Source organism: Eschscholzia californica, unplaced genomic scaffold (assembly GCF_041429995.1).
Source record: "Eschscholzia californica isolate CP2 unplaced genomic scaffold, dmEscCali1.0.p SCAF_3, whole genome shotgun sequence".
NCBI lineage: Eukaryota > Viridiplantae > Streptophyta > Magnoliopsida > Ranunculales > Papaveraceae > Eschscholzia > Eschscholzia californica.
In genome coordinates, this window is record NW_028238420.1 from 33,328,489 (window position 1) to 33,345,766 (window position 17,278).

The window sequence follows — 17,278 nt, forward strand, 5'->3', positions numbered from 1 at the left end:
AGGGTACAGACGATCTTTTTTATGAGCCTTTTTGGTGTTCTCTTTATCGCTTCCCACAATCAATCCAGAATAAAGTTGACCTGGAAGCCATTTTTGAGTGTATGGGGAAGATAATCCAGATCCGTCCACGCAACTTAGGCTGTGTTAACAACCTTGTGATCCGGATTCAATTTCTCTATGACGTTCGTTCACCTCTGCTTGTTGTCATCAACCCCATATTCAATGATACGGTTTCGGAAATCAAGATCAGTTAAAAAGAAGTTTCCAGGGGCGATCTGTCAACATTGTCGCATTATTGAGCACCCTCTGAACCGTTGTCCCCACCCTCTCCAATATTATTTCTCTGGTGATGATGAGCATACCGATTCCGACCCTATGGATGATACTTTTGATGAGACGATTATTATTTCCCCTGATCCTGTTGAACCTGTTTTGATAGCCCCACCACCATCTCCAGTGCACCACCCCACCCCTCCCCACCTCCTCTTTAACCCCTCTGGGAAACGTCATCGTGATCAAGTCAGTCACCATTCCATCAGTTCTTCAGAGTTCTCTGAGGAAAATAACCAGATTCAGGCCATGTTATCGGACAACCAGGAAACTCGGGCTCTCCTTGAAGAATCCATGATCTTGTCTCGTAGTCTCAACATCCTTGTGCAAGGGGATGAAGGGGATGATGTAATCCCACCGGTCCAGTCTACCTAGCTTTCTCCTGCTGTTCTTTTTCTTTTGTTGTTAGTGTTATTAAGTTAGTTCTTGTTTCTGTTTAGTTGTTCTGGTTCAGGTCTGGTTTTGTTTCTGGTTGTTTCTCCTTGCTGGTACTATCTGCAGTAGAGCTTGCCTTGGGTATCTGAGGCCTAGTTGATGTCTAAGCTCTGAGTCGACTCAGACTCTAGGGTGGTGGCATCCTTTTTGGCCCTTTGGCAGTTAGTACCGGTGTAGGTTGGGCCTCTTGTTCTAGTGGGGGTTGGGCTGTTTGTTGTTTTTTGTTGGACTGTTAATCTAGTTTTAATTTAGTATTTTTGTTTATGATATGTTAGTTTTGTTAGCTTAGTTTTATTGTTTTTGTTCTGTTTGTTCTGTTATCTTCTTTGCTTGTGGGGGCTCGGCCTGTTTGACCTGTTTTCTTTGATTGTGCTCTCTGTTTGATCTTTTGGCCTGATTCTACCTAGCTGGTCCTTGCCCTTTGACTGTCCATATCGATCAGGGAGTGCCTTTAGTGGTTGTTATGGACCCTCCTAAACCGGATTTATCCATCTTGGCCTGGAACATTCGTGGGTGTGGTCAATACTTGAACCGTAAACATCTCTTTGGCCTTATTAAGCAACACAGACCTGCCTTTATCTTCCTCTCAGAGACTAAAGGCACCACTAAGCACCTCACTCAGGTGCTCAAGTTTTATTCCAACTATAACTTTCATGTGGTGGATCCGAAAAATAAAGCCGGGGGTCTAGTGCTATACTGGACCCGGGAATATGATGTTGATATTTTGTATTCGGATGACCACATGATCCACACAAAATGCTCTCACATTGACAATGGTAATAGTTTTGTGATCACGGGCTTCTATGGGAGCCCGTATAGAAATACTAGAATGATACCCTGGAACACTCTTAGTTCACTCAACATTGACCCTAATGTCCCTTGGGTTGTCATTGGCGACCTCAACACCATCCTTCATCCGTCGGACAAGGAGGGAGGAAGTAAGGCGATTTCTAGCCAGGTCTCTAAGATTAATTTGAAGATTAATAGTTTGGGCCTTAAAGATGCGGGTTATAAGGGCACCACCTACACTTGGACTAATAGGCAATTTAAAGGGGCTTTCATTAAAGAGAGATTAGACCGGGCCCTCACTAACCACTCCTGGTTGATGGACTTCCCGGCTTCTCTGGTTACTCATCTTCCAGGAGTTGGTTCGGACCACATCCCCATCCTGCTCACTACCACTGCTTTAACCCATCTTGGCAAACGCCCGTTCAAGTTCATTAGGACCTGGATGTCTCATCCGGAGTGTAGTGATTTTATCAGATCTCATTGGCCTTCTAACCAGCAATCTATTCAACCCAAACTGAATCATTTAGCCATTAACCTAGCCAAGTGGAACAAACAGGTTTTTGGTCACATTGACACTAGAATTCGTGGTCTTACTGAGGCTCTCCAGCATGCTGATTGTGGTAATAGGGCTTACCAGTTATCTCTTCTCTTAGAAGAAGCCTATAATCAGCTGGAAAGCCTTTGGAAAGAGAAATCCAGGAATGACAATATTAAGTTGGGGGATCAAAACACCAAATTCTTCCATGCTAAGGCGATAAATCGGAACAGAAAGAATCGCATTACGGCTATCAAGGACAATAATGGAGCTTGGATTCAGGGAGCCTTGGATATTGCTAACTTATTCTCTTCCAATCTTGGTTGCATTTCCACCTCTTCGGGGTCGATCATCTCCGAGGACTTACTGGATCTCTTCCCTCATCAAATCTCCGACTCGTCTAACCTTGCTCTCTCTCGTATTCCTTCGGAGCAGGATATTCACGCTTCCATCTTGTCTCTCAAGGCTGACTCGGCCCCAGGACCGGATGGTTTTCCCCCTCTTTTTTATCAGACTAATTGGGATACGGTGAAAGGCGATATGATTCAGCTTGTCTCAGATTTTTTTACCCTTTCTACTCTTCCTGAGCAGGTCAATCATACTCGCATCTGTCTCATTCCCAAAACTAAAACTCCTCAGACGACAGCGGACTACCGACCCATCAGTCTTATGAATACTACCTACAAAACCATCACCAGGATCCTGGCTAACCGCCTTAAGATGGTGCTTCCTGATATCATTTCGCCCTTTCAGGCCGCGTATGTGCCTGGGAGGCAGATTACGGGTAACATCATCATCAGCCAAGAAGTGGTCCATTCTTTCAAACTCACCAAAGGTTCGAAGAGTTATTTCGCGCTTAAGCTGGACATGTCAAAGGCCTTCGATCGGATCGAATGGAACTTCTTAGAGACCATTATGGGTCGGATGGGCTTTAATTCCAAGTGGATTAGCCTGGTGCACACCTGCATTTCCACTTCGTCCATGGCTGTTCTTATTAATGGCCGTCCTGGTCCTAACTTTAATGTCAGTAGGGGTATCCGGCAAGGTGATCCCTTGTCTCCTTTTCTGTTCACTATTGCTATGGAAGGTCTTAGTCGCCTTTTAGAAACCAATAGTAATTCCACTCCCTTTCAGGGCTTCCCGATTCCTAAATCCGACATTACGATTAAGCATCTCCTCTTTGCTGATGATTGCATCATTTTTGGTCTGAACTCCCTGGACAATATCACCACCCTAAAAAAGATTCTGGACACCTTCTGCAATGCCTCGGGTCAAATGATCAACTTCACTAAGTCTTCCATATTCTTCTCTAAAAACACCCATCCGAAATTCAAACGTATGATCATTCGTGATTTCAAGGTCCGTCAATCTTCTAATCTGGATAAATACCTTGGCACCCACCTCTTCATTGGTGTGAATAAAAGGAAGTTGTTCTCTTCCCTCATAACTCAGATCCAATCGAAACTCTCCAAATGGCAGACTTCCCTCCTCTCTCCCGCTGGTCGCGCTATTGTAATCAATACGATAGCTGCGGCTGTTCCCCGATACCAAATGCAGTGCTTTGCCATTCCCAAGGGCATAAGTAGTCGCATTGAAGTTCTTCAACGAACTTTCTGGTGGGGAAAATCTAAAACGATTCATACCATTAACTGGTCCGCTATTTGTCTTCCTAAGAAATTGGGAGGTCTCGGCTTCCGGTTACCTGCTCTGGATAACCAGGCCTTCTTGAGTAAGTTATTGTGGCGTCTTCTCAAAGAGACTGGCTCTCCTTGGGCCAGGATTCTCAGAGCGAAGTATTTCAACAGTGATCATAAACCTATTCGCGCCAAGAACCATCACTCGTGGTTCTGGAAATCCATATCCAAGCAGCTGGATAACGTTTATAACTTAACATTCTAGGATATCAATAAAGGTACTAACATTAATATTTGGTCGGATTACTGGATTCCCAACCACCCGCCGCCTCTAGATAATACCAATAATAGTAACCTCACTAAAGTCTCCCAACTTATTATTAATAACCAGTGGAATACGAATATGATTACGCAGTGTTTTAACAGAGATATATCTAATTCCATTTTGAGTATAAATCTGCAGGCACACATGGATGACACGGCTCAATGGTCTCTTACGAAATCGGGTAAATTCACAATCAAATCCATGTACTATTATTTACGTACGAAATATAATGAGTATTCTATTAAAGATTGGCACTTCATTTGGTATATACCGGTCCAACCAAAAATCAAACTATTCCTGTGGAAATGTTGTACCAACAGTTTACCGGTGCGTAGTATTATTGGTCGGTTTACTGATCATAACTTCGAATGTACGTTCTGTCGAGAAACTGAAACGACTACTCATGTTCTTTTACATTGTGATTTTGCTTCAGTGGTTTGGTTTCACTTTAATATTATCTCTGGCAATATTACTAACCTAGTGGACTGGATTACTTCTTGGAAAGTTCTTGATGAGCAGATCAGCGGTCTTTTTGCTAATATTCTCTGGCAGATATGGAAAGCGAGGTGCGACAAATGCTTTTCGTCTAATAAGGTTTCGCCTATGATGATTATTGAACAGATTAAAAGCAATACAACGGTACTTAAGGATGCGGTAATAACTCCCCCTCAGGAGAGGAACTCCCACTGGTCCCCACCGACAGCGCCTTTCATCAAGATTAATGTCGATGCCTCATTCGTGGAGGGCAATGAATTTGCAGGAATTAGTAATGTGGTTTATGATGATCAAGCCTCTTTCTTAGCGGCGACGGCTTGTAACTTCAGAGGACAAAACACTGAAGAATGTGAAGGCTGGGCAATCGTCAAAGCGCTTCAATGGTCGGCTACAAAGAACATTGCGTACCTCCAGATTGAAAGCGATAATAGTAATATTGTTCAGATGCTCAATGGTAAACAGGCAGATATTGGGTGGCAAACATTCAAGCTCTTCGACCGAATCCGCCAACTGGAAGGAAACTTCATCAGAATTATTTACTCCCACGTCAATAGGGAAGGTAACACTAGAGCGGATCAGTTGGCTAAATGGAGTCGCCTGCATGGAGGAAATTGGACTTGGCTTGCTCGATCAGATCTTACTGTCGCCTTACAGTCCTCGTTTGTGTAGTTCTTGCGTTTGTTGCTTTCTCCTTAACAAAAAAAAAAAAAAAAAACTATGGTTAAATTTGTTTGAACATGTAAATTGAGAAATAAATTTTTTTTTTTGTGTGTTTTGCGTTCTAAGTTCAAACATCAATTGAATAATTAATTGTTTCAAAAAATGTACTAATCCAATTAATGGTTGAATTGGTGTATATTTTGAAGGCGTTTTGTTCAATCTTTATTTATTTTATACTGTTTTCATTTTTTGGTCTTTTAACCACTTTTCTTATTCTTTCCCACCAAACAGCCAATTATATTTTTTTTTCGTTACCCATTTTTTCCTTATGAGAGCATGCTAACTTCTTTTTCTTTTTTTCTTTATTATAATGATGAGTTCTCTGTAGCAAAGGTCTTGAAGAAAACCTATGGCTTTGTATCTTTCTTTGGAATTTATGAGAGCTATGGTGTTTGACCAAGAGAACAAACACTGAACTTTTTTCTCCATAATTTTGTCAATGTTGAGATTAAAGTTAGAGTGACTTATAAAGAAGAATACCAATATAAATATTTTCTAATTTCACTCCAGATGAATTGTTATGGTTGTAAACTTGTATTGGTATGTGAAAAATCTCTAATTTCTCTGTTTGGCCGTTTGGGTATAATACAGAATTGGGTAGTGATTAAAACTAAGATACACTGTGACTCGACAAATTGTTCAATCCATTTGTCAATTCATGACTTGGAGGTGAACAAGTAAAAGAATTTGAAGGGTGAAATTGTGGGTTTGTTCGTAAAATGAAATTTGATGACGAAAATCATCCGTAATGGGTGGTGGTCGTGCAAGTGATGGTAAATTTTCAAAAAGAACGTAAGTATCTTATAAAAAATGGAAATGATCAAAGATAATATGAAATCATTTTTGAATTTGAATGACAACTGTAAGTACCATAAGCAATAATGTGGTAATTGGATAGATAATTTGAAATAGTTGACACGATAATTTAACGTGATTCAGTCAAAATCTCCTCCATAATCTCGACCTACATTCATGGATAAACCACTTATACATTTATTCATAGTCGCCACAACTGTGGGTTTGATAAATCGTTACATTAGTCAGACATAACTGATGCTTCCTAGTTTTTTTTTGTTGAACTAGTTTCATTTATTAAACCACATATTTATTCCAGTATTTATTTACTAACATATATGGTACATTATTCCACTTTCTACTTGCGTTCTTCTTCCTCGACCATTTTGCTAATTTATCTGCGCTTGAATTTAGAGCTCTTTGAATGTATTTGAACTTCACCTCCTCAAATTCTTTGCTATTTGCTTGGATTTTATGCACGTGGATAAGAGATTGCCAGTGTAATGTGTGATGCTTATTCTGAAGATGCTTAATGAGATTGATGACGTCATTCTCCACGATTATTTTCTTATGGTGATTCACTTTTGTCCATTCGAGACCGAATAATATTGCCATTGCCTTTCCTTCTTCACTATTTCTGGCTCTTGTAGTTTTAGCCTGCGCTTCAATGAATTTTGATTCTGCATTATGAACAATAAATCTTATACCAACGTTAGAAGTTATATTAGTATAAGATGCGTCCACATTTAGCTTAATAAAATTTTGAGGCGGAGGTTGCCATTTCTCCGTTGAAGTTTGTTTGCTTGTCTTCTGTTATTTGCTAATTTTAGGGAAGTTTTCAATCATTCTGATGCTTCCTAGTTAATCTACGAAACAAGATAATATGTATCTAATAATAATATTAGATAATTACAAGAATCCATTTGGTCCCTCCTTCAACCCTCCGCCTGATGTGGCGACATATCATTTGAGGGATGTAGAATCTAATTTTGTTGTTATGATAAAAAGAATTTTAGGAAAAAAATTGAAATTTTTTCTTTGCTTAAGAAAACCTTGGGGATGATGGTGATAAAAGTGGGTTAAAGATGTTGAACATGAAAGAGAGAGAAAAAATACAACTAGAGTTGTGAGAGAAACTAAGAAGTTGATACTGAATTATTGATAAGACTTGACAATTGATGTGATCGAGAAATATAAATATTGAACAAGTAATGTCATAAGTTTAAAGTCCAAATGTGTAATAAGACCAGGAATACCTTGGGAGATCATCGTAGAAGCTCATAGCCCATTTTGGTGAGTTAGTTAGTCATCCTCCGGGAGCTATCTTAGTGAGTTATCATCTCTAAGAGACCAAAACAAAATTAACTCAAACCAAAATGTGAAATTAGTTCCTTTGTTATTTACTTGTCATTTAGTTTTTGGATAGGCCAAATGTTATTACGTTAAAGAAGGGGCTTAATCGTAGTAGTTAATACACAATACAGTTCAATCTGATGTCTCCATTTTCAAAATCATCTTTAATTCATGCATTTTGACGTTTGGAGTACCAAAGACTACACGATGAATTTTTCTGTTTCATTTAAATTCATTGTGTGTTAAGTTTGTGGTCATCCAACTCAAAACCAATTGGCAATGAGTGGAGAGGACCTATACTTTATATTCTTGGTTGCTAATTATCCATTCTCTCATGTGGGACTATTCTCACACGTCCCCTCACGTGTGTCGTTCTTTTGAACCTAACACGTGTGTTTTTTTTCTTTACGGGTGACGTGGAGCACGTGTGGCTTTTAAGCCTATCAAGTGTGGGCCTAGCTCTGATACCATATTAAGTTTGTGGTCATCCAACTCAAAATCAATTGGCGATGAGTGGAGAGGACCTATACTTTATATTATGGGAGTGCTACATGTACAAGATCCTTGACACAATTTGTGAATTAATGACTCTTTTTCACTAAACGACAAAAATTGATCAAAACTTTTCAAAGTTTGACTTTGATCGGGACCGTTCAAATGACATTTTGTCAAGAATCTTGTCAAAGATTCTTTGTACATTTAGCATTTCCCTTTTTGAGAAGAATTAGAAGAAAAGTGTCTTCCTGATTTAATTTTATAATTGATGAGTATGGTTAATGTAGACTCGGGTACAGTTAGGAGGAGACAACCCTTGGCTAAGGCGAGGGACGAAATTTAAGATATTTCTTTTTCAATCTATATATTTAGTGTGGTTTTAATTTGACGCATAATTTGTTGAGTAGTTTTTTTAGGCCCTCTGTCTTTTTTCTAATCTAATTTTGACATTTTTTGTTACTCTCCGTCTAAACCGTGTCAAAGTTACTTCTTAATCTGTCCCTAAATTACCTATCACAACAATGACTTATTTGTATTGAAGTAAACTGTAATAGTTATTTTTTCTTTGATTATTTAGTCTTTAATTAGTAATGGAAATTTTACTTTTATCTTATTTATTCGTATGAGAAGTGTTCAACATGGCTACTTATTGTTTATATATTTAGTTTCTCAAGAAATATCTTACTGTAATATTTCTTATTTATTTTTGAAAATCATTTATTTTAGATTGAGTTGAAAAGTTACCATGTGCAAAAATGATGGGAAAAATATATCATATTCACTACGAAGTTACTTATAAATTATATCTTACAAGAGCATATTTGTCGTGAGTAGAAAATTTGTTACCTAATACTTTTAAGCCAGTATTCCCCAATCTAAAATCCCGGCCTCCGCCCATTGATATAAATCCTCATATTTGCCTTGTATTAAAAGATTATGGATCTAAAATCACCAATCTAAACTATGGGCATGTAATCACATAGATTCAAACAAAAAGTAAATACATGAGTTTCTTTATGAGCAATGCTCAATTCCTTTTTTGTTGTAATAAAGATGATGAGAAAAAACTTCTGGATAGAGAGAATCTATTTAGATTTATATGAATCTATAAATATTTGCAAATCCATATTTTCCTATTAGTATATCTACATAAATAAATCTTAGCACTATATCGTCATCCCAATGAATACAATATCCAAAAGATTGCTACATGAGTACGTGAAGCTAGATGATGTGAAAATTGATATCAGAATACATGCACGTTTTAAAGTACGTTCGACTTTGACGTACATATCAGAACTCACTCGAAAACTGCATGTATATAGATAGAACTGCACCATATTGAAGTTCGTTATGCGTTCATCAATGCATTAGCTCGCCATCGTTGCTCGTCAAGGAGGTGTAATGGAAAGAAAACCCAAGTAGATATAACTTTATCACATCATGATTTAAGATCTAAGGGCTCAGAAAGGATTGACTTATGTGATTAAAATAGTACATGGGAGTACAAAATAATTGACTTTAAAACAAATTTAAAACACAATAAATAGAAGAAATAAAAAATCTTTTTTTCTATCTCCTCACCTTCTTTCTCTCTCTAAGATACACACATATTCTAAGACGACTAGTAGAAGCAAATGAAGGACAAGAGCTGACGCTATTTCTCAAGCAAACAAAAATAAAATAAAATAAAAGAGAGAGATAAAGAAAGAAAGAACGCGGAAAAAGATAAGAAAGTAGAAAGAGAAGCTTAAAAATCTTTCTTCTCCTTCAAAATTATCATCTCTTTGATGATGAATGGTTAGTGAAATATCTACCCTTTGTTATTTTATGTTTTTCTTTTAATTTTCTGTAATTTTCTCACATTTTCATCATTTTTTTGATTTCTCAATTGAGGAAATAGACTTATTGACTCTTTTGATCTTGTGATATTTCTTTTCATAGTTGGATGAATTGGGGGTTTTTAGAGTTTGATTAGTTGTTAAGTACTGAACTCTCATATGGTCCTTAAATAGTCAAAGTTTGGGAAATTAGGGTTTGTTTTATGCTGTATTTGAGAAACTAGCTGAAATTTGGATCAAGGGTATTCATCAATAGCTTGGATTGAGTTGGCTTTGGTATGGGTTGATTTTTTTTTTACTGATTTTTTAGGTGGATCATGTGTTTTTGGTCTCAGAATTGTTCTTGTTCTTTTTGGATGATCTGGATTTAGCTGAAATTGATGACCTAATTCTTTTGATTTCATTTCCAAATGTTCAATTGAGTAATCTTATTGGATATATTTGTTCTTGTTGAGTAATCTATATTAACTGTTAAGGGTATTGTCTCAGTAGTGATAATCAGGTGGGTAGGTGTGATTATTTTTAACTGTTGTTGATTGGAGTACTAGCATTTGATTGATTCAGGGACATTGTGAAATTCAGGACATCTGTTTACTTTCAATTTGTTAATTTCTCAACTAAATGACATTGTGTTATAGATATTGTTTTATTTTATTTTTTGCTGATACATTTCTTTTTCTTAAGCAGAATCCGTGTAAGTGAAGTCGTCTGAATCTAGGGTATTAATGTTGCAAGTCTTGTAGTGTCGTCATCTGTTTATATTTTTCTTAGTAACCTGGATAAAGTCACAATTCGCTTAAGGGTGGAGATTTCATCGGTACTGTTCTATGCTTTCCTGCCAAATTTTTCGGTGGACTTAGATGGCCATACCCCCACTGGAACCACATATTGAAGGACAAACTGACTTACACCCTTTGCTAATGGAGCGGCCGGAGAATCGTGACCCTGATCACATTATTGACATTCAAAGGAGTTGTACATCTTCATGGTCAAACTCATCTCCTGATGATCCTTCGCCTAGTCTAAACCACCAGCAAAATGAAGAAAGACCTTCAAGTAGCACGAGGGCCCCCGTTTCTCAGCCTTCGTTGGATTCATCTGATAGCCCAAACTCGAGAAACAGCTCGTTCACAAGGAGAAATGATGGATATGGCCGTCGTCGCAGAAGCCCGTTGAATTCCGGAATGTGGATTTCTATCGAACTACTTGTAACTCTAAGCCAGATTGTTGCAGCCATTGTTGTTTTATCTTTATCAAGACATGAAAACCCTCAAGCTCCATTGTTTGCGTGGATTGTTGGCTATGCATCTGGATGTGTTGCTACCCTCCCTCTCTTGTACTGGCGTTTTCTGCACCGAAACCAGGGGACTGAGGAAGATTCAACAAATCAACGTCAAGGTTCTTCCCATAGTAACCCACTGTCCGCACCTTCTCCTTTTGCTACTATTTCAGTTTTGCGTGCTTCAGATGAGGAGGATCACCAGCCTTCAGTTACCGCCGCGAGAAATGGTCAGGGCAGGAGAACACTAAGTGCAAGGTATGAGCAACTGATAGTTAAGGTATACCTATTTTAATTGATTGCACTCCAGTAATAGCTTCAAATGTCATTTACGTGCTTAGGGGGAAGCTTCTATGTAGGTAACCTTATCTTGACTTTCTTATTCCATATTAAGAATAAACAAGGAAACAAACTGTAGCTTTTGAATAACTAATACGAGAACAGAGAAAATAGAAAGCAATTCAAAGTATCGAGAATGCTAATTTCGGCTGAGTTGTACTATTTTGAACCAACAGAAACGAATATTACGCGTACGTTGCATGTGGAAAGTCAGGTTGGTAGACTATTTTTAACAAATATATAACCTATGTTATATTCATACCAAAGATGAAACTTATGGTTCTAGGTAACTTGATTGAAATGCCGGAGTTCTTTCCAACCTAATACTTAATTGTGTAGCTTACTGAAAGTATTATATCGAAAGAGTCATTCTTAAGTGCTTAAATTTCCAAAAAGTGCGATACTTGGTGTGGTGAAATATGCTGGAAACACTGACCAGGACCCTTTGTTATTTCCTTCACTGGCGTGTTTCTCAATGTAGCATCATAGAAATCTTAAAGATCCACCAGTCTATAGCCAGACTATCCACTTGATTATACTTGGAAAACATGCACATAAAGCAACAAAAGCATATAGAAAGGATAATCCACGATTTGGCTGTTTGATTGTTTAAGTTGAATATAACTACATGAAGACTGATCAAATATATCGACCTGCATTACGGGCTCTCATGGGCAACTCTAAATTAAGCTAATAAGGAGTTCTATAAACTCTATTTGATCAGTTACCCACTTGAACAAATAATAACTAACAAGTTAATAGCAACTGGACTCCATAACCTAAGATACACTCGCTAAAGGCGACTAGGCCAAGCCAGATAATCAAAGACAGGCAACACCTGTGGTGAGCTTTGATTCTTCTGCTCACTCTTTTCTAAATTCCAAATGTGAGATTTCTCATTTCTCTGGTTGATTCTAATATTAAGACGTTTTCTGTCAACCCCTCGCAAATTTCTCCTTATTCTTTTCTTTAATTTTGTTATTGTCATTTTTGGAAAGTTCTTCGGTTTAATAAAACTCGTGTTCTCTGAGCAGGGTCAGTGTGATGGTCGACCATTTCAAGATGGCCTTAGATTGCTTTTTCGCGGTATGGTTTGTTGTTGGCAATGTGTGGATTTTTGGAGGCCACTCTTCTTCTTCCGAGGCCCCGAACTTGTACAGGTAGTTTCCACTATCCTCCTATTTTTTCCTTTTGTAGTTTTGACATTGCATTAAAAGTACTAAACAAATTCTGGGCCCTCACAGGTTATGTATAGTGTTTCTTACCTTTAGCTGTATTGGGTATGCCATGCCTTTCATTCTCTGCGCAACAATCTGCTGCTGCTTGCCTTGTATAATTTCCATCCTAGGATTCCGAGAGGATCTGAATCATAACAGAGGAGCAACCGCAGAAACAATTAACGGTTTACCAACTTATAAGTTTAAGTTAAAGAAAAACAGTAATGGAGTTGCTCAAGAAACCAATTCAGAAGGTGTTGGTGAGGGTGGGGTCTTAGCCGCTGGAACTGAAAAGGAGCGCGTTATATCAGGAGAAGATGCAGTAAGTTAATATCAATGGTTTTAAATACCAACATAAGTGTTCTAGTTACCATCATAACTCAAAGGAAATGTGTTTGATACCCTCCACCGATTTACATTTTATTACCCCCTCGTGGCAACCTATTAAAGCATTAGGCCCCACTAGGGTGAGACAGTTTCATGCATAGGGTTAATTGTTTTCAGACATAAGTTGGTCAGCGACACGTTAACCAAAATACCAAACAGTTCAACGTCTCCTTATATATATACATGTGTGTGTGTGTGTACAGATATGTATATATATATATATATACAGTGAATGAAATTCCGGTTTTGGTGGAAATTTAGGTAGGCATGAAAATGGAAATATTTCGGTCATTTCAACCGAACTATTACAAAATTTATTTCCTTGACAAGACATTGTTTAGAGAAACTTAGTTAAATTTCGGTAGACATGAAAATGGAAATATTTCGGTCATTTCGACCGAAATATTTCGAAATTTAATTCCTTGTATATATATATTATTATTTTAAAACACAATCTCTCTATTTTATTGTTTTATACACTTGGGATGCATTTTTGTACATATGGATGTGTATATATGTAATATGTAATCGAATTGTCCTGATTTAATATCACCCAGAGTCTCTAGTCCCCAGTTGGCTGACTAGTTCCCTTTTTATTTCTAGTTTTAACAACGTCGGTTGCAGCAACATTTTGAGTTCACTTCTTGATCCTGACCGTGTAGTTCACAGTCAGCTCATTTCTTTGCCATATTTGAACATCCATACAAGGCTGAATTGCCTGCCCATTTGTGGAAGTGGATAGAGTATCCTGAGTCTTTGTTGAATTTTCCATCAGAACCTACTCTTTTATGCAGGTATGTTGCATTTGCTTAGCCAAATATGCGGATAACGAAGATCTGAGAGAGCTACCCTGCACCCATTTCTTCCATGTGGAGTGTGTGGACAAATGGCTGAAGATTAACGCATTATGCCCCCTTTGCAAGTCCGAGATTGTCGAAAGCAGTGAAAATTTGCAATCAACTGCGGCAAATTCTAGCCAACTTCATAGCGAGAGGAGGGTTGGAAATGGATCTACAGATGGAGATGCATATGGGACCACTGTGTTTTGAAAGGGTATTCCTAAAGCTCCAACTGTCTTCCTTTTTTCAGTGGTGCTGCATTAACTCCAATTGTCATCATACATTTATCAATCTCAGATCTTCTTGCATTCAAAACTAAAACATCGGGAATCAAGTAGGAAGTTGAAGGGAGTTTATCTAGCTCTATTGTTACTTTTTCTAGTTTTGTGGTAAATATTTCGGCAGACATCAGAAGCTCATCAAAACCCTAACCAATGCATTTTCGAATGGTTCATGTCAAAGAGGTGTTGCAGTTTAATAGAGGAAAACAGTTTAAGTTGCAGGATTAAGATATTCGAACTAGAAATATTTAATAAGCATGAAAGTGAAAATATCAGTACAGTTTGTTTGTTTGTTTTAGATTATCCAATTCTAGCCTTGGTGAAATTGCTGATTTCTTCAAGAATGACTTTCTCGGCTCGAAAAATCAAATATCAAGACATGTTAATTACCAGATTTCTATAAAATCTCATATTGTTGTCATGAACAGTTATATTTTCTTTCTTCTCTGTGTTTATGTCAGAGTTATACTTGAAGTATGAACTATACAAGGAGTGTGTAGTATTACTAGTATCTACTCAAGTGAATGCTCCAATATAACCAAGTGACATGGTCTGGGTTTTTAGGTTTTATACCATTTTCAGTTTGACATTACAATTTACAGAGCTCTAAACCTTCCCCATTTTTTTCTTTAAGGGGCTTTCCTGGCGTAAGGAGCCTTAATTTAATAAAGTATAAAGGGGCATCCGTTGCTTGTTGGGGCGGGGTTTTAAAGGCATTAGATGAGATCGATGGTTCAGCTTCATTCCTTTCGTTGGGTTGTTTATCCGCTGGAGTTGACGTTGGAATATCCGGTTTAGAGCCTGCATTGGCCTTCCGCGGGCTTTCCCTGGTCCCTGGCTGGCGGAAAGAGAGGAGTTGTCGGGGTTAGATTGCGTGCTTGTTCGTTTGGGCCCTATCCCACCCTCCAAGGGGATGGCTAACTGAGACTAGAAGACTTGGATGTGGAAACATGGCTTGGGGTTGCTCGGATTTGGCATAGAATCACTCGTACTTTTGATGGATGGTTGATTCTCATTTAGGTCTGGACTAGTTCTGCGTTTTCAGTCTTCCTGTCATGTTTGATACTAAATGTACTTATAGTCGTTCAACCTGGCACCAGTCATGTTTGATACTAAATGTACTTATAGTCGTTCAACCTGGCACCAGAACAAAGCCGTACATGATAGGCCTTAGTAGCTACACGTATTTCATGTCATCCAACAAAAGAAAAAAAACACGTTTGAAGTTGTAGTGTTACACGCGAGGAGCGTGTGAGAATAGTCCTATGCAAGCAATGAGTGTGTTCGTAACCAAAAAAAATATTCTCTACTTATTCTCTTCCCATTGCTAATTAATTTTGGGTTAGATGAGCACCAAGTGAAAATAGTGAGAAAAATCAAAGAAATACAGAATATTCTTATTAGTTTGAGATCAGGAAACAGGAAAAGAAACACCTACCACAACTCCACCTACAATCTCTCTGTCTCTCTAGAAGAAAAAAGAGAGAGTGCTACAACATACTAGTAATAATTGATGACAATACTTAATTAGACCAACACAATCCAAGCAATTGTTGCTATTAATCCAAATACACTTGCTTTCTCAAACAACTTCAACTTTCCTCCATTATTAGTGGCTGGTGCTGCTTTCGAACCTGAAGTCGAATCTGAAGTGGAACTGGAACTATCTGAATCTGAAGATGGAGTGGTGGTGCTTTTGGCCGGTGTCGCGGTGCTCGAACCTGCACTTGCATCTTTGAAGATTTTTGCATCTGGAGAGCCCGGAGCTAGCTTCAACAATGCTGAAAATAACATCATTAATTACCAACTTATTAGCACAAGTATCATATCGAAATGAACCACAAAAAGTTGTATCACTAGAAATCTGAATCCATACTAGGTTGGGTTGTAATTGGTTACCCACCCAGTCAGACAACCAACTAAGCTAACTGGCATATGTACCCGAGAACCCCGTTAGTAGGCTAATTTGGGTTGTTTCCTAAGTCAGTCTTCTAGTCGTTTCCTCCAAAAACATTTTTGACAGTGTCTATTACTTTTGGACCTGGAATGTTGTGTGTACAAAAAGTTTTGACTTAACTTGTGACTTGCTTGCAGTAAAAGACGAAGGGGTTGAAAGTTTGACTACGGTCTGGATCGTTTTTTTTATTGAAATTGAGTCAGCAAGTAACAAATTAAGTCGAAACATTTTGTACACTCGGCATTTCTGTTTCATAAACAACAGACTACACCAGCTAACAAAACTAATTAATGGCCCGACGAAACCTACATGGTGAACTGTCATTAGGCTAATTTGGACTATTTTCTAGGTTAGTCTATACTAATGGTTCCCTCTTTAAAAATCCTAGTTCCGTTTTTGATAACTTCTACTATTATCTTTCAAAATAAATACATAGAGATAATAACTGTGAAAAAACTTTTAAAAAAAATCATTACTATGAGTTATGATTATGCATGGTGCATGGATAGTTCATGCAACATGCATATATATAGCTTAAAAATGGAGGGTATTAATGGAATAAGAGATATAATAATTACTCGGGCAATCGGAAACCGACGCGTCGATGTTGCAAGCCGAGGGCATTTGTAGAGCCAAAGTGGTATTAACAGGAAGACCCATGGAAGGATCAGCACTCTCCTTGATGAGTACACATAAACACTTAGGTTTGTCAGCCTTAACCTTCTTAGTATCATCACAACATTGTTGTGTAGGTTTGGCTGCTGTACCACTCACATAGGGGATGCATGCAGCTAGGTTAGTAAGCTCATCTGCACAGTCTTTAGCATCATCTTCAATAGTTCCAATTGTCTGTACAGATAGTACACCCACTATTACAACAAACACCAATATCAAAACATTCAATCTTCTATCCATTTCTCCCTAATTAATCTCACTATCTTTCTTCTCTCTTGGTTGTTTGTGTGTGTCTATGTGAGTATCTTCAATGAGGAGGAAAGTCACTTACCTAGTATTGGGTTTTTATAGGTGGGTTTAGAGGAGTTTAGATAAGGTAGGGTATTTATGATTTCCACCCATTCCTGCCAATATTCATTTTTGACTTTCAGTAAATTTATTGAGCAATAAAGTTAAAATAGATTTCGACCAGATTTTATTTCAGGGGAGACAATTTTTCGGGTACCCTTTTTTTTATTTTAGTATGTTTAAAATATGTTATGCCTATCCCCAAACTT

General features: G+C 37.9%; 2 protein-coding genes across 2 annotated transcripts; one reads left to right on the plus strand and one right to left on the minus strand.

Annotated features, from left to right (window-relative positions):
• The first annotated feature begins 9,423 nt into the window (after positions 1 to 9,423).
• On the plus strand, positions 9,424 to 14,510 carry LOC147549684 (RING/U-box superfamily protein). Its single transcript, XM_086666983.1, has 5 exons — positions 9,424 to 9,706; positions 10,435 to 11,284; positions 12,400 to 12,525; positions 12,610 to 12,904; positions 13,764 to 14,510. The coding sequence occupies exons 2-5, from the start codon at positions 10,608 to 10,610 to the stop codon at positions 14,016 to 14,018; spliced, it is 1,353 nt and encodes a 450-aa protein (XP_086523109.1). The 5' UTR covers positions 9,424 to 9,706; positions 10,435 to 10,607; the 3' UTR covers positions 14,019 to 14,510.
• A 917-nt stretch (positions 14,511 to 15,427) lies between these two features.
• LOC147549685 (non-specific lipid transfer protein GPI-anchored 14-like) lies at positions 15,428 to 17,039 on the minus strand. The gene is made up of 2 exons (XM_086670917.1): positions 16,625 to 17,039; positions 15,428 to 15,870 (listed from the first exon to the last, which is right to left on the minus strand). The coding sequence occupies exons 1-2, from the start codon at positions 16,959 to 16,961 to the stop codon at positions 15,617 to 15,619; spliced, it is 591 nt and encodes a 196-aa protein (XP_086527043.1). The 5' UTR covers positions 16,962 to 17,039; the 3' UTR covers positions 15,428 to 15,616.
• Between the last annotated feature and the right edge of the window lie 239 nt (positions 17,040 to 17,278).

Bases quoted from the DNA above. Each gene is read 5' to 3' on its own strand.
- LOC147549684 (XM_086666983.1), top strand. From the start codon at position 10,608: ATGGCCATACCCCCACTGGAACCACATATTGAAGGACAAACTGACTTA. The intron at 11,285-12,399 runs GTATGAGCAACT...TTCTCTGAGCAG, and splicing joins AGGAGAACACTAAGTGCAAG to GGTCAGTGTGATGGTCGACC. The intron at 12,905-13,763 runs GTAAGTTAATAT...TCTTTTATGCAG, and splicing joins TTATATCAGGAGAAGATGCA to GTATGTTGCATTTGCTTAGC.
- LOC147549685 (XM_086670917.1), bottom strand. From the start codon at position 16,961: ATGGATAGAAGATTGAATGTTTTGATATTGGTGTTTGTTGTAATAGTG. The intron at 15,871-16,624 runs GTAATTATTATA...TGTTATTTTCAG, and splicing joins GTCGGTTTCCGATTGCCCGA to CATTGTTGAAGCTAGCTCCG.